Source organism: Crocuta crocuta, unplaced genomic scaffold, assembly GCF_008692635.1.
Source record: "Crocuta crocuta isolate KB4526 unplaced genomic scaffold, BGI_CrCroc_1.0 scaffold149, whole genome shotgun sequence".
Classification (NCBI taxonomy): Eukaryota; Metazoa; Chordata; class Mammalia; order Carnivora; family Hyaenidae; genus Crocuta; species Crocuta crocuta.
The window spans coordinates 6,977,995-7,000,104 of record NW_027551561.1 but is presented as its reverse complement, the minus strand read 5'-3'; the positions used below and the strand labels follow the sequence as shown (position 1 = coordinate 7,000,104).

Genomic DNA, 22,110 nt, shown 5'->3' with positions numbered 1-22,110 from the left:
TGATCCCTGCTCTATGGGAGGGAGATGGCCTCCTGGGGGAGCAAACGACTGGTCCACGTTCCTCACACAGGGAGGAACTAAAATAACTTAGTTTTAAGGAGTTAGCTTGGCCCAATCCCCCAAATCAACAAGCTTAGGGCATTGTTCTTGGTCGTATGGGGATTTGGCTGCGGTGAGCATCATTAGGTAGTAACAGCCTTTGGAACATCCTTGCGGTCCAGAGATTCTCACACCCACAAGCCGCGTAACGCGGCCTGATCCGCACACTGCAACTGAGCCCCGCCCACTGCCTTTCGGTGGAGAAGACGTTGCCCTTCCGGTCTGGATCTCAGACACCCTCTTGCCCGCCCCCTCGGCGCCCCCCACCCGGGGGCTGGGCAGCCCCTCCCCCACCCTCGTCCTTGCCTCCAGCAGCGTGACCGTGATCATGAACCAGGGTGGGGGGCAGCAGGTGTAGCTGTCGTAGTACCACTTCCGGTCGATCTCCCGGGGCAGGGTCTCGTAGGCCACGTGGCGGATGAGCCGCTGGGAGAGGTTCAGGCCTTTCTCCTCCAGCAGGGCCTTGCTGCAGAGNACCTCGGCCCAGTCCTCATCCGACCTTTCTCTTTCTTCTATAACAGTTAATGAGAAAAACAACACTCCCTGGGGTCTTACGTGGCCGATGTTCTAAACCAACATGTTTTGGACTCATTGGATATTCTTACCCAGTCTACCTGTTAGAGAAGGACTGCGAACATCCCCATTCCACACAATCATAGAGTTTTAGGAACCCAGCAAGTTCAAACCCAGTGAGGGTCCAGATCCTGTTCTCATGTTCACTGTACCTTCCTCCCATCAACCTACCCATCACCCATCCGTCACAAGTGACTGTGTCTGCACACAATGGTGCTCGAGATAAGTTAAGTAAGCAGCCATCGCGGGTCGTTGTGAAGGCTGCTGGGGGAGCACACGGGAGGCAGCCCAGCGCTGTCCCACGGTAGTCAGGGAGGGCTTCCTCGAGGAGGGGGTAACTGAGTGAGAACTGAAGGATGAGTAGGAGTTAGTGTCCGCAGAGGTGCTAGCTTGGGAAGAGGTGGGCAGCCGTGGTTAGGTGGACGAGTTTGTAGAGAGGTCCCTAGAACTAGAACCCAGAGCTGTGTTTGCGGAAGGTCATCACTCCTGAGTGCCTCTGAGGGGCCTGTAATGCTTGGCGAGCCCGGGGACTGCTTGAGCCTTGTCTGAGGACCGGCCCTATCCTCCAGCTGCCCCGATGCCCCCTCACTAGCGCCCTGGCTGCCTCCCTCTGTGGTCAGCCCGACTCCCAGAAACCAGACGGCCGGCCCTGCTGACTTCCAGCTCCCGCGGCCGCTGTTGCCTCCCACCCGCCCTCCATGAGCACACTCCAGGCCCTTCTTACGGGGAGATAGAGCTCTCCCAACCCCAGAGCCCACAGGGCTGCCTGGGTAGCTGGGGCGGGGGCTATCAACAGATTCCTGGGGCTGTGGCCCTATCAGGGAACGTGTGGCTAAACCCGATAGCAGAAGTCCAGAGAGGGCTGGCTGGGTGAACCAGGCCACACCAAGGCCCGGGCGGTTAAGGTGGAATGAGTCTCAGTCGGCAGCACCCCTGGCTCTATTCCTGGGTCCCACGGTCTTTCGCCTTCAAAATCTGGTATAAAGCTCGTCCCCTCTAGTAGACCTGTCCAGATGAAGCCCTTCCGCTGCTCCCCAATTCCCATCCTCTCCATGGCCACACCCTGAAGACCGGGTGGGGGGCGGGGGGCTCAGCACGAGCAGCGTGCACACACTCTTGCCATTTGCCTGCACCCTTGATGGGTCTAGAAGCATCCTGGGTCTCGGGCCTCGTGGAGCCTACAAGGAGAGGCACATGAGTGTTATTCGGTGCATAGCATCATCCTCACGTTATGAAGCTGGGACTAAACCCTGGATGTGAGTACTTTTCTCAAAGACCCAAAGAGTCAGGATTCAAATCCAGCTACGTGCGACTCCGGAGTCCATGGCGGCCCGGAGGGTGCTTTCGTGCCAGTTAGATAAGGAAGCCTCTTCTTCCAGGTGGATGCACAGAACCCAAGCCACACTGCAGTCCCCGTTCGCCTCACTGGCAGGCGTCCTTGTACAGTACACAGGCCGCACGCCCGTACACGACAACCCTGGCCACCCAGCTGTAACGCAATGTAGTCTGTGTTATAAGAGAGGCCTGGGCAAAGCACACCGGGGGCTCTGGATAAGGCGGGTTCGTTCTGCCTGGGCTGGGTTGGCGAAGGGCCCACCGAAGATGCAGGCAGGTTTAGCTGGTTAAAGAACATCAGAGAGGACCCCACAGACCCTCAGCTGGAAAAGCACCTCACTGGCCCAGCCAAGCCTTCGCTCTGCCCCAAGACTGAGCAGGGCATGTAGCAGTCACGCTGGCACTGCGGCTGTGGATGAGCCTACGCAGGCTCAAACCCGTGGCCCGGCCTCTGGTGGCGCTGCTGGGCTCCAAGTCCACCGCCCGATCCACGCATCCTGACCCCTCCATTTAGCTCGGCTCCATCCCCCAGCCTCTAGGAGGTCTGCTCTCCGGCTCCACTCTGAGCAGTAGATTTCTTCACCCCTAAAAGCCCTACAGCTGTTCCCTGCAATCATGCTAACCTCCGAGCAAAGGCCGGTCTCCATCACGAGGCAATTACAACAACCCCAAAGCCTGGGCGCCCACGTCAGAGAGCTCACCAGCACAAGGGCAGGTGCAGCTGGTACTGGCCCCCGTCACCGCTGCCCTTGAATTCGAGGAGCCTGGGGAACTTTGCACGAGTCATTTCACTCTTTCCCCTCCCTGGGCGACAAGAAAAGGGGTGACTATTCTCACTTCACCAACAGGGACGCCGAGAGGAGGCTGTGGCCTTGGTTGACCCAGCTGGTTCACACAGCTTCCGCTCACGTCCCGTCCATCCGCATCCCTGGTGGGATGCCTCCTGCTGAAGCCCACTGAACGCCGTTCCATCCCCACACAGTGGCCCCCATGACAGCGCAGCAGTGACTTCTGCTGAGGAGGAAGTCTCTGCTTCAAGAAACTGGACCAGTGGGCGGGGCTCACAGGCCTCCTGTCTCTGGCCTCTTTGACGACCCAGGACATCAGCCAGCAGGTCTGAGGAGCCCTGGCCTCCATCCAAGCGCCCCAATGCTCTCAGCATCCACTCCCCAGCTCTTCTCCTTCCACGATAACCTCCCACCTCCTACTCTGAGCCCCACCTCTCGGTGGAACCGACCCCACCCCCAGCGCCACGGGTGGGCACTGACTGGCCTGAGTCAATCAACACATGCCCCTGACCCAATCTAGGCCCAATGGGAGGGAGGAAATCTCAAGCCTTGTGTGGGAACTACCACAAAAGAGATCCTCTCTTTCTCTGCATGGTGAGGGCCTGAGGGTGTAAGGGCTGGAGCAGCTGCAGCCACTTTGCTGCCACATGAGAGAGTTTGGAACTGCCAGGGGCTTCTTTAAGTATGGGCTGACGCTGAAGAAGGCAGAACTGAGTGACAATGAGAAACCCGGTCCCTGGCGATCTCCTTTCACCTTCTGAAGCCTACACTTTTTCAAAGCTGCAAGTCAACAGATCCCTGCAGTTGCCCCAAAAGCCAAAAAGGTCTTTTTTTCTTTGAGGAGAGGGCATGAGCGAGCGAGGGGCAGAGAGAGAGAGAATCCCACAAGGTACAGAGAGACAGAGGGAGAGAGAGAGGGAGAAAGAGAGAGAATGCCATGCAGGCTCTACACTGTCAGTGGGAGCAGAAAGTGAGGCTTGAGCTCATGAACCATGGGATCATAACCTGAGCCAAAGTGGGATGCTTAACCGAATGAGCCACCCAGCACCCCCGCCCCTGCCTCCACCAAAAGGTCTTCTAAGCCATAAACCCCAAACATGTCCCTCCCAACGGTGAGGGCCCCAGAGCGCTCACCAGGTTGACAAAATCCTGGTAGCAGATCTGTCCGTCCGCATGGCTGTCGGCGAGAGCCAGGAGCACCTCCCGTTTGTGTGGGTCCAGCTTGGAGCTGTGGCTCTCCAGGAGGTTCCGGAACTTTCCTGTGCTGATGTAGCCTGTGTTCCCAGGATCAAACTGAGGGAGAAGCACACACAGCAGTGGGGTCAGTGGGGCCCTGCAGGTGCCCATCTCCATCCACACTCACGGGCTTCTGTCCCCAGCCCTCCGCCAGCAGAGGCCCAGGCCGCTTCTGGAATATTCCCAAGGCCCCCGTGGGAAACATCCAAATAGTGTACAGACAACCACTTAAAAGTCCTCGAAGGCCCCCGAAGGCCCCCGAGCCCTTTGAGATCGCCCAACCCAACCATCTCGTGCGTGGACAGGGAAACAGGCTCAGGCAGGTCCGCCCCTAACCCTGACCCCGGACAGAAGGAAAGCAGGAAGGGAAAGGCAAGGAGGGGAGGAAGATGAGGAATTCTGGGGCGTGGGCTAGAGGGACTCCAGTGGGGAATGCTGAGCCTCCGCACCGGGAAGCAGGGGCCCAGCCTTGCCAATCCTTCTGCACAACTGCCGGCGTCGCTCACACCTGCGCCCACGCACACCTACAGCCACGCACACGGGCCCGGGCAGGGCTCCCCAGGGACACGGTGCAGCTTTGCGNCTTAAAAGTCCTCGAAGGCCCCCGAAGGCCCCCGAGCCCTTTGAGATCGCCCAACCCAACCATCTCGTGCGTGGACAGGGAAACAGGCTCAGGCAGGTCCGCCCCTAACCCTGACCCCGGACAGAAGGAAAGCAGGAAGGGAAAGGCAAGGAGGGGAGGAAGATGAGGAATTCTGGGGCGTGGGCTAGAGGGACTCCAGTGGGGAATGCTGAGCCTCCGCACCGGGAAGCAGGGGCCCAGCCTTGCCAATCCTTCTGCACAACTGCCGGCGTCGCTCACACCTGCGCCGACGCACACCTACAGTCCCCAGGGACACGGTGCAGCTTTGCATCCCTCCCCCCAGGGGTCCCTTTCCACCCTCATCTCCCTGGGAGTCTCCCACTCACCCTACCCAGCTACTCCATGCAGTCTCAGGATTCCCCGGGGCACAGGCTGCTCTGGCTGCCCCCCTGCACATGGGACAGACCTCGGCCGCCAGCCCACCCGGCCCTCCACTCTTCTCCCTGAGCCTCTTCACTGCATTGCTGAGCCACCGGCACTGGCGGCACCGCGTAGCCCAGCGTTTAGCAGGAGCCGAGCGTGATCGGCACTCAGTAACATTTCTTGGGTGTATAAATAGTGGGTGTTGGGACGAGCAGACAGGTACTAATCTTCCAGGGAAGGTACCATCGGTTCAGTAGCTAAAGATCTTCATTGTCTCTCCCAGGGAAGCCCATGGCCTTCTGTGCCTAGCCCACAGCCCCTCTTCACTCACAGAGCCCTCCCACCCACCACAGAGCACACACCCTGCTAGAGAACGATGCCAGCTGTCTGTCGCCGATGCTGAGAGCTGTCCTGGTCACAAAGTGCTTCCCCGCACAAGTTCGCTGTGCCCACAGGCACTGCAGTGTGTTGCTCAGATTGTAAAAAGCAAACAGACTGTGGATGTCCGTGAGGCCACGGCAGGGGAGCCCAGGTGACCAAACCCATGTTTCCCCCCTTTTCTTTACTTTTTTTATATTTATTTTGAGAGAGACAGAGACAAAGAGCATGGGAGGGGGGAGGGGCAGAGAGAGAAGCTGAAGCAGGCTTCGTGCTGCCAGCACAGAGCCCAATGTGGGGCTCGATCCCACGACCCTGGGATCATGACCGGAGCCAAAATCAACAGGCGGAGGCTCAACCAACTGAGCCATGCAGGCACCTCTCCCCCTTTTCTAGGTAAGGTCAACGGAGACTATTTTAGGAAGGCTGTTTCCGCGAGCAGTACCTCTAGGACAATCCAAGAGAAAACAGCCAAAACTCACAAGTCAATTCTTCCCAGAACTCAACGAGGGAGGACATCTCTAAAGAGGTCTATTTAAAACTCTGCACGTGTCCCCACCCTCAAGTCCAAGTATCAGGTTCCAGGGATGGCACCTATTTGGTTCACACCGCTGAGACTTTCAGGAAACTCAGCCCCTTCCTGCGCCATGACGATCTTTAAAGGATGAAAACTCCTAACGTTTGCTGACTGCCTCATGGGGCCAAATACCTTTCTAGGCACTTTATGTGTATAATTTCTTTGACTCCCTATGACAACTTCACAAGCAGGTCCTATTACTATCCCCATAGGACAGAGGAGGAAACAGAGGCACAGGAAAAAGGAGCACAGAGAGGTCAGATGCTGTGCCTGGCAGGCGGCATTCTGCACCCAGCTGGCTTAGCAGCACTGGAGGCCCCCGACTTTCCGCCTCCAGGGGCTGCCCTGGAGCAAATGTGAAGGATCAAACGCAGTGAGAGGAGGGAGAGGAGGAGGCTCTGGGGGTCTCCTGGGCCCATCCTAAACAGAGATCTTGAAAGTGGGATAGAGCCTCACCTAGCAACAGTTCTGACTTCCTTAGTGCTCAGCTAGGGAAGCGAGGCCTGGAGAAGGAACCCAGGCCTTCTGGGTCCTTCGTCCCAACACCCACTATTTATACACCCAAGAAATGTCACTGAGTGCCGATCATGCCCGGCTCCTGCTAAATGCTGGGCTACGCGGTGCCGCCAGCGAGGGTCTCCTTCTGATGCCTGGGACCCGTTGCACCCCTGAGGGCCGATGCAGGGCACCTGACTCCCCAGCCCGGCCTCATACAGGTCCCTTTGTGCGAGGTGGGCTGATGGTAGGGGTGAGGAGTGGAAGTAGAGAAGCAGCCCCGAGTCCTGAGAAGATCCACTTTTCCTCACTGCCGCCCCCCATGAGCATAGCAAGGGGCAGGCACTGATATGCTCACAGGCTGGAGTCTCTGCTGACATGGTCTTGGGGAGGAAGCCTGATGGCCTCTCATTCAAGAGCAGAGACACCAATCGTTTCCCAGGGGCCGCCTCAGAGGCCTGGGAGGGCAGTGGGGTGGAGGGGCTGGGATCAGGCAAGGGCCCCTCTCCCTTGTTCCAGCTCCAGACAAAGAACCACCTGCTCCCCTGCTCTCCCTCCGCCTCCAGGGCTCCCTGCTGTTGTCCTAGTGACAGGGGCTGCCCTGTGGCTCTGGGGGCCCCCACCCCCTGCCAGTCCTGCCCCAAGCACACTACAGGCTCCAGACTACTGAGAATGAGCTGGAAGCAGGCCGAGTCTCCCTTCTCTGCCAAAACTCTACCTTTCATGCCAGGACCAGACAAGCCAGACAATGGGGGTCATCGCTACCCTAATAATGAGGCCTCAGGGATGAAAGAGGGTGCCTAGCAGGGAGAGAGAGAGAGAGGCAGGGAAGGGGCTGGCTCCACACAGGATGCCTTCCACCCCCCCCCCCATCCTCCCCACCTGGTGAAGATGAGGGCAAGAGCAGAGGCAGACACTGGGCATGGGGGTCGCAGAGAGAGGAAGACAAAGGGAGAGACAGAGTCCCAGAGAGAGGACGTAAACAGAAGGCAGACAGAGGCACATCCCGATGGCCCAGGAGAAAGCCCAGGGCTTTGAAAGGAGAATGCAAGGAACAAGGCAAAACCTCATCCTTGTCACAGCCACTAACTAGTTTGTATAATTTAGGGTAAACATCTCAAGCCATAATTGCCTCATCTATCAAGCATGTCTAACGTCCCTTCAGGTTGCAGTGGGTTAGCTGCTCTCCAGGGCCGAGGGCTTCATGGACTCGGTGTCCACTTCTACTTGCCTCATTCAAAGCGACACCTGTGTCACAGGGGCTTGGCTGACCCTCCCGGGCACACTTCCTGCCTTTGGGCCTCCTTCAAGGCCAGGTATGGGGGATAAGATCCACGGTTTGGAGATTTAGGGAAAATAAACTCTACAAATACAATCTTCCTTGTTAATAACGTACTGAGGACCCCAAAGTTCCCCGCTGCCATGTGCCCTGTGCCCTGGACTCATCCACCGTTAGCACTGGGTCGCCTTCTGGATGAGGTCTGGCTGGGCGGGGGGTGTGGGGGTGTTCCGGTGTCTGGGGCTGGTGTGGGGGCATGGGGGGAGCAGTGGCTGTGAAAGGGCTGCAGGCAGGGGCCCAGCAGGCAGCCAGGAGTCAGGAGCATCCAGGCAGCTGCCTCCTGAATGGGGCCCCCGGCACTGCGGAGGGAGGGGGCAGGCCAAGGCCACATTCAGTCTGAGTGGAGGACGCTGGTGGCAGGGGGAAGAGAAAGGCAAAGAGCGAGGGCTGACCCTCCCACAGGCTCCCCGCCCACCTGCTCTGCCCTGAAAAGAGCTGCCAGAGGCTCCTCAGGGACATTTAATCCAGGCAGCACCCAGCCCTCTGGCCCCTTAATCCCCCAGGTGGCCAGTTTTCCCCAGCCTGGGGCCCCACACAAGCTCTGTCACATACCCCATCTCCTGCCCTCAACCCCTTCCTGGGGCACTGATTACCCAGGGTGGGGAAAGAGCCTGGGAATCACAGCCTGTACCACCTAGGGCTCCTTCCCCCTCTTTGGGGCAGGGAGTAGGGGGAGTTTCAAAAGGAGCCCTGCCCCACCTGCTGTGCTGTCTCAGGCAGATCACTAACCACACTGCCTCAGTTTCTCTTCCAGTCACATGGTAGGAACTCTCCTTTCTCAGGGTAATGTAAGGGGGCCCATCCCCATTGGTGCACACATAAGCAAATCATATGCAAATGGGGCTTGGGGAGAGAGAAATCTACAACCCACACAGCACGTAGAGGCAGCCAGTCTTCTCTGTCTTTGCTCGGTCAAAGGGCTGACGGGAAATTTGGGATCAGGATGAGGCAGCTCACATCATGGGGGGAAGTGAGTGAGGTCTCCCTGCTGTCAGGGGGATCTGAGGATGGGGGGGTGGGGCAGCAGCAGGCCAGGATCATAACTTACGGCCCAGGAGAGCTGAAAGGAATCTCTGTGGTTCTCAACTGCTCTGCAGAAACTTAGGGGCCCTGAGGCCCAGGGAGGGCACTCAGTAACCCCCCTCTGCCTAGCACTCGGCTGAACAACAACACGAGTGGAGCTACATACGTAGAATGGCTGCTAGGTATCAGGCACTACCTGAGGTCACCCTGCGTCCTGGTTTGCCTGAGACACTCAATAGGTTTATACCTATTGTCTCAGCATGATTATTACCATTGCCCCTTGCACCCTCAAAATGATCCCAATTTGGATGACAACTTATATATAGTCCCCCAGTTCACCCTCACAGCAACCCTCTGAGGCAGATACTATCATGAGCTCCCGCTTACAGGGGAGAGAAAGGAAGCGTGTGGGGAGCTGAGTTGGCCAAGTCTGAACAGCCCATGATTGGTGCAGACGGTTTCACATCTGGGCAGAGGGGCCCAGAGCCTGCACTCTCCCATGATTAGGACAGAGTGGCTAGGGGCGCCTGGGTGGCTTGGTCGGTTAAGCGTCCGACTTTCGCTTAGGTCATGATCTCGCGGTTCGTGAGTTCGAGCCCCGCGTCAGGCTCTGTGCTGACTGCCAGCTCAGAGCCTGGAGCCTGTTTCAGAGTCCGTGATTCCCTCTCTCTCTGACCCTCCCCTGCTCATGCTGTCTCTCTCTCTCTCTCCTAGAAATAAATAAAAACATTAAAAAAAAAAAAAAGGAGAGAGTGGCTAAAAAACTGTGAGACACCTCAGTCTAATCCTCTCCTTTGTTCATTTAACAAATATTTACCAAGGAGCCACCACTTGCCAGGCACCACGCCTCATTTCCTGGACAGGGAACCACAGGTGCGGAGAGCAAAAGAAACTAGCCCAAGGTCACAGTGTAAGTTAGCGATCAAGATGGGAACAGTTCTGGGTTCCTCCGTGGGAACCTGCCCCAGTCTTGCCCTTCCTTGTCTTTCTCTGTGCCATCTTGGGTGTGAAATACAGCCTCTGGCTCAGGGTTTTGTGGAACATCAGGCCCAAGATGGTGTCTAAGATAAGGGTTCCGAGGTCCCATAAGTTTGGGAAGCGCTTTTGGAAGAGCCTGATGTATAAAACCATACTATGGGGGTGCGCCTGGGTGGCTCAGTTGGTTAAGCGTCTGACTTCGGCTCAGGTCATGATCTCGAGGCTCATGAGTTCAAGCCCTGCGTCGGGCTCTGTGCTGACAGCTGGAGCCTGCTTCGGATCCTGTGTCTCCCTCTCTCTCTCTCTGCCCTTGTTCATGCTCTGTCTCTCTGTCTCTTAAAAATAAATGTTAAAAAATTTTTAAAAATACCATACTAAGGGCCCTGCGAGGTCTCACAGTGTAGAGACCAGTCTGATTTTGTTCAGCCCAGGATTTCCCAAACTTACCCGACCTCTGAGCATCATATTTTCCACACCAACACTCCACAGAACACCCTTTGGGAAAAACGCATGAGTCCACTGCAGTCATTGCTCCCTTTTGTTCCAAACCAGCCTGTCACACCCATTTCCTGAGTGGCAAAGGCCCTCAAGTCAACTGACACTTTGTCTGGAGGCCCCCAGCAGTTAGAAATCTGTGGGACCCAGAACACAGCCCGGGGGTTGAGGGGGGTGTCGCCAGGGAGAGGCTGAAGAATCAGGGACTGGCCTAAGGGACGGCTGGGCTGAGCTCTCAGAGAACAGCCCTGTGGGAGCCAGGATCTGCCTGTTCAGCACCCAGGACAGCGGCGCCACTCCCCTCCCCCCTCCCCCCCAACTCCTCCTGCTGGCTGGGGAGCCAGGCCAAGGTTTCAGAGTTTACCCAGCAGCAGCGAAGCATCAGAGAAAGAAGAAAGGCGCACACACGCCTATTTTCTATCTATTATGTATGTGTGAGTTGTACAAACTGCATTTCCAGGACAATTACACGTCTGGTCCCAGTTCCCAGCACTCGGATTTCCTTCCTGCTCTGAAGATGGCCCTCTCCCTCTCCTTGATCTAAAGAGGCCCAGGATCTCAGGGAAGGCTGTGGGCACCTTTGAGGACCCCAAAGGCAGCCCCGGTGCCTCCTCGCTGTCCTTCAAGACAGAATGAGCCCTGGGAAATGACCACATGGCATGCGGGTGGGCGGGCAGGGGGGAGTATGAACAGCTGCCCCTACTCACTTTGGGGGTGGTTACCAAAGCTCATCTGCTGGGTCCCTGCACAATTAACCAGGCTACCCAGGGGCTGTGCTTACCCAACAGCCACAGCCCCTCAGGGAACCCTGGCCCATTATGGATATTTACTGCCCCATAAATTAGGTCCAGGCCTGCAGCTGCTGAGGTCAGGAGGTGAGGTTATGGGAATAGCAGCTTTCTCTTCCTCGCAAATGAGGATGCTAATTCTCCCCATAGAGAAAACCACCTCACACCATTCCCCTGACTTCTCCCCCTAGCTCTGAAATGCTGATTTTCACAGATCTTTTATTACTTTTCTTCTCACGTCAACCCTGGACTGAGTGCATGATTAGTCCCATTTAACAGATACAGAAACTGAGGTCCACAGAGATAAATGGCTTGCCCAGAGGCTCCCCCCAGGGAGTGGAGCAGGGCACCACATGGTTGCTCAAGCTGGGGCTGGAGTGGACTTTCAGACCTTAAGCCTCCCTGGGAAGAAGAGAGACCAGTTCCCAAAAACCAGGTTCTGGGGCACCTGGGTGGCTGAGTCGGTTAAGCGTCCAACTTCGGCTCACGTCATGATCTCACGGTTCGTGGGTTCGAGCCCCGCGTCAGGCTCTGTGCTGACAGCTAGCTCAGAGCCTGGAGCCGGTTTCAGATTCTGTGTCTCCCTCTCTCTGACCCTCCCCTGCTCACTCTGTCTGTCTGTCTGTCTGTCTGTCTCTGGCTCTGTCTCTGGCTCTCTCTCTCTGTCAGAAATAAAACATTAAAAAACAAAAAAACCCCAAAAAAACAAAAAACCAGGTTCTGACTCTCCTGTCCTTGGGTCTCCCCACATGGAGGCAGGAGAAACCCCTGAGCTCCCCTGGGTTTTGGCCAGGCCAGGCCTCTGACAGCTGGAGCAGCTTTCGTGCTACTTCCCAGCCATATTATTTCTGTTCTTTCAGCTGCCACGGGAGGGGACTGCGGGGAGGCAGCTCATCCCCTCTCAAGAGGCTTCTCCCAGAAGCCCCAAGCCGGGCTCCTGAGCCACCCTCCTCCCCACAAGTCAAACAGCTGAACGGGGCTCTGAGGTTGGTTAGGGAGCTGGAACACCCTCCCCTCAGCAGAGAAGTGGGCATCCTGGCCTGAGTCCAGGCTGAGTCGCCGGATAACGGGCATGTTTCCAGAAACCACCCAATGCTCTCAACACCTAGGCTGGAGGGGAAGCACTCCCAGACTCTCCCCGGGATGCAGGACGCTGGGGTTAGGAGGGCAGTAAGGGGTGGGGGCCCCTCTTTCCTCCAGGCTTTGTCTCTTTCCACCCTGAAAGCCCCTTGGAAGACCCTGCTTCTTTTTCAGAGTGCCCCCAAAGGTCTTGGAGACTCTGGGGGGCAGCTGGGGGCTGGGACTCAGAGGCAGGTCCCTTGGGTCCCCAGAAGCAGACATAATGCCCATGCTGACTCATCCAGGCACAGCCATCACAGCCGCCTGGGGACTGAAGCTGAGTCACAGCATCAGCCACAAAGGCAGGCATCCCGGAGGTGAGGGGGCTGTCAGGTCACAGGGGGGAGGGGATGGGTCAGTGCGGAGGGATTGAGTGGGGGAAAGGGCTTACATCTGCTCCATCCTTCCCCTCCCTTCAGCCGAAACCCATTTCCTCCTGATGCTCCTAGAAGCCACCAAAGGGTCCCTCGGGTCCCTCGTTCCCCAGAAAAAGAGTCGGCTGAGAGAACCAGAGAGGAGGGGAGTGGGGGCAGGGAGCCAGGATAAGGTAGGACAAAAAGCCACCAAGCTCCTCCGCCTCCCGGGCCCCCCACCCTGTTTCAGAAGCCACCTTGTGGACAATCACATAGAACCCCTTCCACAGAGGACCCTCCTTGGCTTTGTGTCTCTGGGCAGGCCCCGCTCCCTCAGGCCTCAGTTTCCTCCTCTGTAAAGACGGTCTAGCAACCTCACGGGGCTGCTGAGAGATCAAAATGAGATGAGGAGATATGTTCATGCAGTAGGCACTCAACACCTGCTCTCTCGAAGACCCAAACCTGTAATGCGCTTCAGGAAAGCTGGTGGGCGGGGGCGGGGGCTCCTCCGGGGTGTTCGTGGCTCACGATACACAAGGACAGAAGAGTGGCCTATTCTCACAGTGGACCACCAGGCAGAGGAGGCTGGCTCTGGTCACCCGGCTGGCGGGACCCTTCCCCCTTAGCCATGCAGGCAGCCAGCCAGTGACCAGAGGGGACACTTGGGCGTCATCCCTGCCCCGGCCAGCCTTGGTGCCCAAGCTTCCCTTCTTCCCCTGTGGAAAGTTCGGGAGGAATGTGGATGTCCTGAAGCCAGCTTGACAGGTAGGAGGCACCCCACCTGATTCCTGGGGGTCTGAATACTCCGATTCAACACCTGTGACCTTTACATGTCGGACGTGCTTTTGAAATGAAAACAGGGCCCGTTTCCCTACATCCCAGTGACATGAAACGACCTCCACGTTCATCAGGTGCTCACGACATACTGTCCCAAGTGCCACACACACACTCTCTCTCGTGAGCCTCACAGCAACCCCGAAGGCAGGGCGTTATTCTAGGCAGCTTACAGGTGAGAAAACTGAGGTCTGGAGCGGGTGTCTGGCTCGTCCATCACCACACAGCTGGGAGCAGAACTGGGACTTGAGCCAGACGTGTGTCCTCGCTGCTGCCCTCCTCACTCAGGATGCCAAGTAAGCAAATGGAAGTCTGCGCGGCCTGGCGGCGGGAACACCGGTCAGAGGGGAGCAGAGCTGGGCTCTAGTCCCAGCTCTGATAGGACTGCACCGAGCGACCTCAGAAGGTCGCTGACCTCTGCTTCTGCGTTTGCAAAACAAGCAGATTGGACACGATGCTTCCATCAACCTTCTACTGACCTCGGGTCCTTCAGGTGGTAGCAGCCCCAGAGAGGCCAGCCTGAGCGAGGCGGCCCCGCGGTCAGGGCCTGCTCGTGGAGGGGACATCTGGACCCAAGACAACACTTGCAGACCTGGAGCCCGAGGTGGCGATCGCTTGACCACGTGTGTGCCATTACGTGGCAGGCCCCATACAAACTCGGATCCCTTGGCTCCACTGCTCAACTGCTATCAAATGTACTCCTGTGAGAGGTCAGGGACACAGGGGTCGACTCAGCATGACTGCCAGGGTCACCGGGACTGCAGCAGGGCAGGAAAGCTGGCTTTGCGGTGGAGCGACTTCCACAGCCTCAAGGGCCCTTGGAGGCCACCCAATAACGGGGTTGGAGGTACAGAGCCTGAACAAGGGCTCCCGTCAAATCCATGGCTTTGTCGTTCTCTGGGAACCTCGTTCCGCTGGCTAATCCTGTGTTCTGGGGGCCGCCATCAATGCCCTGTTTCTGGGGCAGGTGTTTCCTCTGTGGCCCCTCACTCATCCATTCAGTAGCCCCCGCGTGAACCTCTTTCCAGCTCCCAGAACTTAAGCCAGCTTGCCGGAGAATTGCAAATGAGGTAGGCTTTAGGGTCAGGCCCAGGGAAGACCCCCAAGCTGGAAGAAAGGGGGCTGAGCAAGGGAGATACTTGGGGAGAGCAAGCAAAAAAGTCCTCTGGACACAGAAATGGCTTTTTCGAGGAGCCCAGATTGGGAAGGAGCTGGTTTAGGGGGGCTACTGCCTTTCCCATGGGGGCCTGCATCTCAGAAGCAGCCCTAGGATTCTTCCAGTAAAGTCTGAATCCCTGTCCAGAGACAGTTGTCGAATGTCCACTGGGTACCAGACATTGTGAAGAGTCTCCATTTCCATTTCGTTTCTACAGTTGCCCCCGGAGTTCAAAATGACTGTCCTTGTTTGGGGCGCCTGGGTGGCTCAGTCGGTTAAGCGTCTGACTTTGGCTCAGGTCATGATCTCGCAGTTTGTCAGCTCGAGCCTTGGGTCAGGCTCTGTGCTGACAGCTCAGAGTCTGGAGCCTGCTTCGGGTTCTCTCTCTCTCTCTCTCTCTCTCTCTCACTCTGCCTCTCCCCTGCTCACTCACTGCCTCTCTCTCTGTCTCTCAAAAAGTAAATAATAAACANGAGTCTGGAGCCTGCTTCGGGTTCTCTCTCTCTCTCTCTCTCTCTCTCTCACTCTGCCTCTCCCCTGCTCACTCACTGCCTCTCAAAAAGTAAATAATAAACTTTTTTTTTTTTAAAGATTACTGTCCTTGTTTTACAAGTAAGGAAACTGAGGCTCAGAGAGCTAATGTCACTTGCCCCCAGTCAAAGTCAGTAAGGCTTGAAGCCAGCTCTATGTGGCTCTGTACCCAGAAGGCTGCCTAAGTTGGTCTTCAAGCTGGTTGTCACATGTTTATAATTTCAGTGGTGGGACAGTCAAAACCTGTCTGCTTTCCTTCTGGGAGATTAGCAGAGTTGGGGCTCTTCTGGCAGTCTGAGAAATGCAGGCTCCCAGTGGAAGGAGGAAAACACACACACACCCACACACACACACAATCAAATTACTTTCAATCTTTCCTTTTCCTTCTTGCTCATCTGAGTTCAACATTGCGCTGTGTTGACTTCTGCTCATTAAACATTTGTAGATCTTGAAGGCATTTTAAGGGTGAACCCAGAAATGGTTTTCCCAGCCTGGAAGCCCTTTATGGGTCCTCTATCTGCCATTGACTCATTCTTTGACTTTGGATCCCTGAGGGCACTTCCCTGGGGTTCAGGAAGGGACTGAGAGGGAGACTTTCCAAGTGTAACCTGAAAACGGGGAGCCTGAAGGGAACCTATGGAAGAATATAAAGCAAGGACTGCACAGTTACAAATGTCAGCAGAATAGATAAGAAGTAAAGAATAAACCCGGGGCGGCTGGGTGGCTCAGTCAGTTAAGCGTCTGACTTCAGCTCAGGTCATGACCTTGAGATTCTTAGGTTCAGGCCCCACATCGGGCTCTGTGGTGACAGCTCAGAGTCTGGAGCCAGTTTCCCATTCTGTGTCTCCCTCTCTCTCTGCCCCTTCCCTACTTGCACTCTGTCTCTCTCTCTTTCTCTCTCAAAAATAAATATTTAAAAAAATAAGCCCAACCACATATAAAAATTTACCAGGTGATAAAATTTTCCAAACAATACCTAAAGGAAGTATTTCTTTTTTTTTATTTTAATTTTTTAATGTTTTTATTTATTTCTAGGAGAGAGAGAGAGAGACAGCATGAGCAGGGGAGGGTCAGAGAGAGAGGGAGTCACAGACTGAAATAGGCTCCAGGCTCTGAGCTGGTAGTCAGCACAGAGCCCGATGCGGGGCTCGAACCCACGAACCGCGAGATCATGACCTAAGCGAAAGTCAGATGCTTAACCGACTAAGCCACCCAGGCGCCCCTAAAGGAAGTATTTCTTAATAAATGATGCTTGCATAACTGGATAGGAAAAAGGTCTGGATGGAATAAGGGGTTAGATGATTTTTTTAGTCATAGAAAAAGCAGTAGGAAATAGAAGTGCATATTCATAAGATCTGAAGAGGGAATGAAGACAGGGGCACCTTAGTCAGAAAAGCGAGCAACTGACTCGATCTCAAGGTTATGAGTTTGAACCCCATGTTGGGTGTAGAGATTGCTTAAGTAAATAAATGAACTTTTAAAAAAATGTTTATTGGGGCGCCTGGGTGGCTCAGTCAGTTAAGCATCCGGCTTCACCTCAGGTCACGATCTCATGGTTCATGAGTTCTAGCCCTGTATCGGGCTCTGTGCTGATAGCTTGGAGCCTGGATGGAGCCTGCTTGGGTTCTGTGTCTCCCTCTGTCTCTGCCCCTCCCCTGCTTGCACTCTGTCTCTCTGTCTCTCTCTCAAAAATAAATAAACGTTTAAAAAAACATAAAATAAAAAAACGTTTATTGATTTATTTTGAGAAAGAGAGAGAATGAGCAGGGGTGGGGCAGAGAGAGAGAGAGGGAGAGAGAATCCAAGGCAGGCTCAGCCCAACGAGGGACCCAAACCCACAACCCGTGAGATCATGACCTGAGCCAAAATCAAGAGTTAGCTACTTAACCGACTGAACCACCCAGGCTCCTCTAAACAAATAAACTTCTAAAAAATAAGATAATCAAATAAATAAAGACAGATGAAGACTGCCCTGGGTCCAAAGCAATAGGAGGAATCATGAAGGAAAAGCTCAACCAATCCAACTATAGAAAAATAAGAAATATAGAAAAATATCATGTAATACCATGATATTACACTATAACCACAGATTTGTATTTAGGTAACTTTAAAATCTAATATTTCGGAAAACCATTAAGATCCCGAGTCTATGCGAAGGCAATTCTCCCAGCAGAAGTGTACATAGGAAACAAAGCATACGGAACGTCTAGGGGTTGGAGCGATGACCTCCGCGTGTCCTGCCTGCTACAACTTCCAGGACCCACGGGGAAGAGGTCAGGGGTGGGGTGAGGAGGGATGACATGCTACTCTCCTGCTTGACAAATTCCCAGAACACCTGTGGGGCAGGTAAACCTCCAGGGATGGGGGTCACCTGTTTCCTTCACTTCGAACTCCCACAAAAGGCATCCTGGCCATTTAGTTGGGGGGGGAGGGTGACCACACAGGATGAATAGGCGAAGGGACAGCATCTCGACCTTGGGGCTTAATTAGCTTCATGTTGGGTCAAAGGGACTCTATGTGCTGAAGAACCAGACAGCAGGTCCCAATTTGAAACTGGATGATCACTGGGGTTTCCTTGACCCAGGAGGGAAAGGAGGACTGACGGGGGCCGGCTTCTCATCCCACCGACCTCCGGCAGGGGGACACATCAGCTTGCAGAGACTTGCAGAGACTCTGACAGGCGTCAGACCCCACCCACCCCACCCACCACAGTTCAACTAGTTAGGACTCTTTCTGTCTGTCTGTCTTTCTTTTTTAATTTGAGAAAGAGAGAGAGAGAGAGAGCAAGCACAAGTAGAGGGAAGGGTAGAGGGAGAATCTTAAGCAAGCTCTGTGCTCAGCATGGAGCCCAATGTGGGGCTTGATCCCTCAACCCTGGGATCATGACCTGAGCTGAAATCACGAGTCGGATGCTCAACCCACCGAGCCACCCAGGTGCTCCAGGGCTAGTTCTGTATGAGATGGTTGGGCGACCGCCTCATCCCCCAGTCAAACAATCTTTCCTAGTGCACCAAGTCCACCAACCCTCAAGTCGTACCTTCTAGCAGGCCCACAGGAAGAGGCAAGGGGAAAACCCTTCCGCTTTCTGAAGGACCTAGCATCCTGAAGTTCCGAGTCTGAAGCTTCCTACCTACTCTCCGGTTAGCCCCTTGCGGGGAATGACCCCAGGGGCAGCTTCACAAAGCAGGGGGACAGGAACACAGAGGAAATCTTCCAGAGGTCAACCCCTGCCCAGGAGAGGCTCTCCTTAAACACAAAGTACCCCCAGGAAGGAAGGCAACAGAAATGGGCTTCTAATGTCACGTGAGGGACGGGGAAGAAATTACTGTGACCAAAAAAATGCTTTGCCCGGGAGTAAGTCTGGGAGTTTCTTTCCTAGAATTAATCTTGTCTGTCTGGAAGGGTATCTGGGTGGGCTTTCCCAGAAGTAGGGGATGTTCGGTTGTGGCATGAGGGACCCCCTCCAGTAGGAGGAAATGGATTTCACAGACCACCCGCTATTTCGCTACACATTGGCTCTGCTCTCAGCACTTCCTCTCCCCTCTCTGCTCCAAATTCTTCCTACTAAAAGTTTTCCTCCATTCACCCAAACAGTTCCTTTTAAAATGTAAACACAGACACAGAAAACCAATCGAATGAGAAAGAGACACAGAGGGAAGAAAAAAAAAAAAAGAAAAAAGAAAAAGAAACACTTTGTTCTAGGTTCTGATTCTAAATCTGGCAGGAGGTGTGAAGGGCTGACAGCTTGCTGGTCTTAGTATCGGTGGCAGCAGGCGGCCCCTCCTGCCTCAGGGCGGCAGGCCAGCAGCTGCTGTGCTCTTAGGAGCCGGAGGGAGAGTGGGTGGCATGTGGGAGCAGAGGGAGAGATGCGCCAGCCCCCTGGGACAGGAGCCGGGTGGACGCTCCCCAGACCATGGCCAGGCCTCGTGCTAATGTGGAGGACACCCCCAAGCCCCGGCCCAGGCCTGCCAGGACGCCCGGCTGTCGCTCTGCGCACCTCAGTCCCACTTGGGCACCTGCGTTTACTGGGTTCCCCGAACTGAACTTGTCTGAAACCAAAGCTGTCGTCTTTGCCAGCAGCCGCCCCCACCCAGACTTTCCCTTTTTCCTCCCAGCTTCAGAATCTCAAAGTTTTATCTATGTGCTTCACTCATCGACTCAGGGGCAATAAGGTCTTCCAATCGCCCCACTGCCATGTCCCTCTTCCTTTCCGTTCTCACGGTCATCCAAACACCCTGACTAGTTTCCCTCATGCCTGCAACCCACCTCGCCTCCACCCTGCAATCTCGCAGGACCTTTCCAGAGCACTGCTTGGATCCCTGCTAAAAAACAAAACAAAACAACAACAAAACTTTCAAACGCTTTCCCTGCATGCAACAGGACAATGTCTGGTCCAAGCTTCTTTTAAAGCTCCATCTTCGGGGCGCCTGGGTGGCTTAGTCGGTTAAGCGACCGACTTTCGCTTAGGTCATGATCTCGCGGTTCGTGGGTTCGAGCCCCGCGTCGGGCTCTGTGCTGACTGCCAGCTCAGAGCCTGGAGCCTGTTTCGGTCTGTGACTCCCTCTCTCTCTGACCCTCCCCTGCTCATGCTGTCTCTCTCTCTCCTAGAAATAAATAAAAAACATTAAAAAAAAAAAAAAGCTCCATCTTCTTCTCCAATCCAACAGGTGCCCTCTGGCCCGACCAGACAGGGCTCTTAAAGTTGCACAAACTTCGTGGCACACCCATGCTGACTGCGGGACGGCAGCGTTCACTATTCCCCCTGCATCAAGGAATGGAGAGGGAGAGGGAAACACACAAACGCTTTCAACAGGAGCACCCAGCAAAGAAGAAACGGTTTCCTTGCTGAAGGTCAAATGTCCATCCATGGATTCCAAAGCTGGCGTTTCTAACTCCATCCCCCACACCTAGACGCGAGGTGTTGCAAACAATCACGTACAATTTCCCCCTAACTCTCTCATCCGTGTGGCCGCAAAGTTAGAGTCAGCTTTCAAAAGAGCCCATACTGTGAGTCACCCTCCAAGGACGCCAGAGATCTGACTTCAGTGGTAGCCACCTGGATCTCTGAGGGTGGAGGTAGGAAAGGCAGGGGATGTTAACCTCAGCCCTCCCCAGCCCCCCACTGCAATCGCCTGGCATAAAGAGAATGTCCCAGGCTCTCGATACCTATTGTCCAATTTCTATGTGGTTTAAACGGAGCTCTGGGGAGGCGGAGCTGGGAGGAGGAGGGAGGAAAGGATCTCTCCGGGGAGCCCACCGCCTACTCCTGAAACCTGGAGAGCAGTGGAGAGCCGCGTTCGGAGATGCGCTAAGCCACGCCCCCACCCCGCGTCACCGTCTCAGGAGTGCAGAGCCGGGGAAGCCCACGCAGGCAGGGAGGCCGATTGCGGGGAGCGCTGGGAGGAAGTGGGGGGATTTAACTGCTCACGTACCTGATCAAACAGGACTTTCCAGTGCTGGTAGAGAGGGAGGCCATGCACAAGAGGAGGAAGAGAAGAGAGAGAGAAAGAGAAACACACACTTATCACCAAGGACTCTCTAGCCCCCTGAGACTCCGGACATTGCCTCCCAGTTGCTGTCCAGACTCAGGGACCCGCCACAAGACACCAGGGGGAATGTGGGAACAGCTCCCCAAGTGCACTAAGCAAAGGGAGGGAACTCAGTTGTCCCCCACTTGGAGACAGGCAGAAGGGATAAACAGAACAGGGGTGATTCTCAACAATGACTAAATAAAGGCATCCAACTCCGCCCGAGGGCCTCTAATAACTTGCGCCTAAAGCTTGTGGCCGTGTTTCTTCCCATACCTGGGAAAGCACGCCCGGGTGCGATCCCATCAGTCCCACCCTGCTGGGGGCCAGAGACCCCTACTCAGGAAACCTCAGCCTCCATAACTACGAACATCTTGCCTGCAGTTTGGGAGGAGGGGTCTCTGGAAAGCACTGAAATCTAAGCAGTCTCTCTCGAGGCTGAGTCTAACTGGTGATACCTGAGGGCGGGGAGCACAGGCCTTCGGGGCCCGGGAGGCAGGTGAGCGGTTTAACCGCGGGAACCAGAGGGAAGGGAAGACGTTAAGCTCCCCTGGGGCACATTCATTCAGACTTGTCGGCTGAGGTTTAGCAGGTTGGGGGACCTGGCGTCACCTCCATTTCCCCATTCTGAGAGACGGCGAGGGCAAGGCAGAGCGTCTGCCCAGGTTTTCGCCGGGGTCTGCAGGTTAACCTCGGGAGGGAGTAGCTCAGGAAATTCCAGTTCCCAGGACTCCCCGGCGCGGGCTCCGCAGATGGCTCCCCGGACCGGAGGGAAGGAGACTCTCCGGCGGCAGATGGCAGGGAAGCCCTCTGGGGCAGCCCCCGCCCCCATCCTCGCCCGGGGGACCGTCGCAGGCACCGACTCGGCCTGGGACTCCTGGGCTCCCAGTACGCCCCCTCTCCCTCCTCCGGCCGGGTTCGCGGACTGGGGCCGGCTTGAATTTCAATCAGTGTCGCGACAGGGCAGGTGCAAGAAGGGAGCTAATCCGGAAGCGAAGAAGGGGGTCGCCAGGCCGGTCGGCGCTGCCGGGTGCCGGGGACTCTGCGGCGCCCGCTCGTCCCCCGGGCTCAGAGAGCCCGCAGGTCGCGAGTGGGAGGGGAGGGGGAGTCACTGCTGTGACGCGGCCGCCTCTGCGGGAAAACGCCGTGTCCCGGGCACTGCACCAGCCGGCGGGGAGGGGGCTCCGGCGGCAGACGGGTCCCCAGCGCAGCGGCCCGGCCGCGTCCCGCAGGGAAACCGCCGGAGCCGGAGCAGGGGGTGGCGCGCGCGCGTTTGGGGGAGACCGGCCCCTCCCTCCTCTCCTGCCCGCGGGGACCCGGCCAATCCGGGGCGCTCCCGCGTCACCTTGAAGCCTCCGAGTTGCCCCGCCGGGGAGAGACGGGGGCAGCTCCCCCACGGTGCCCCCCAGAAAGTTTGCCCGGGCGGGGGAGGGGGCACTCACGTCCTCCGGCGCCGCTGGCGGCCGCTCCTCCGCCTCG

The 22,110-nt window shown here is 56.0% G+C and overlaps 1 protein-coding gene across 1 annotated transcript in view; it reads right to left on the bottom strand.

The window, feature by feature from the left end:
• The window catches only part of RHBDL3 (rhomboid like 3), a 52,784-nt gene that overhangs the window by 24,467 nt on the left and 6,207 nt on the right, over positions 1 to 22,110 (bottom strand). Inside the window, exons 2-4 of the mRNA XM_077749863.1 lie at positions 3,930 to 4,088; positions 1,678 to 1,735; positions 406 to 611 (exon numbers count right to left, since the gene is read on the bottom strand). Of these exons, the coding sequence (XP_077605989.1) occupies positions 406 to 611; positions 1,678 to 1,735; positions 3,930 to 4,088 (423 nt within the window). The remainder of the gene's footprint in view (positions 1 to 405; positions 612 to 1,677; positions 1,736 to 3,929; positions 4,089 to 22,110) is intronic.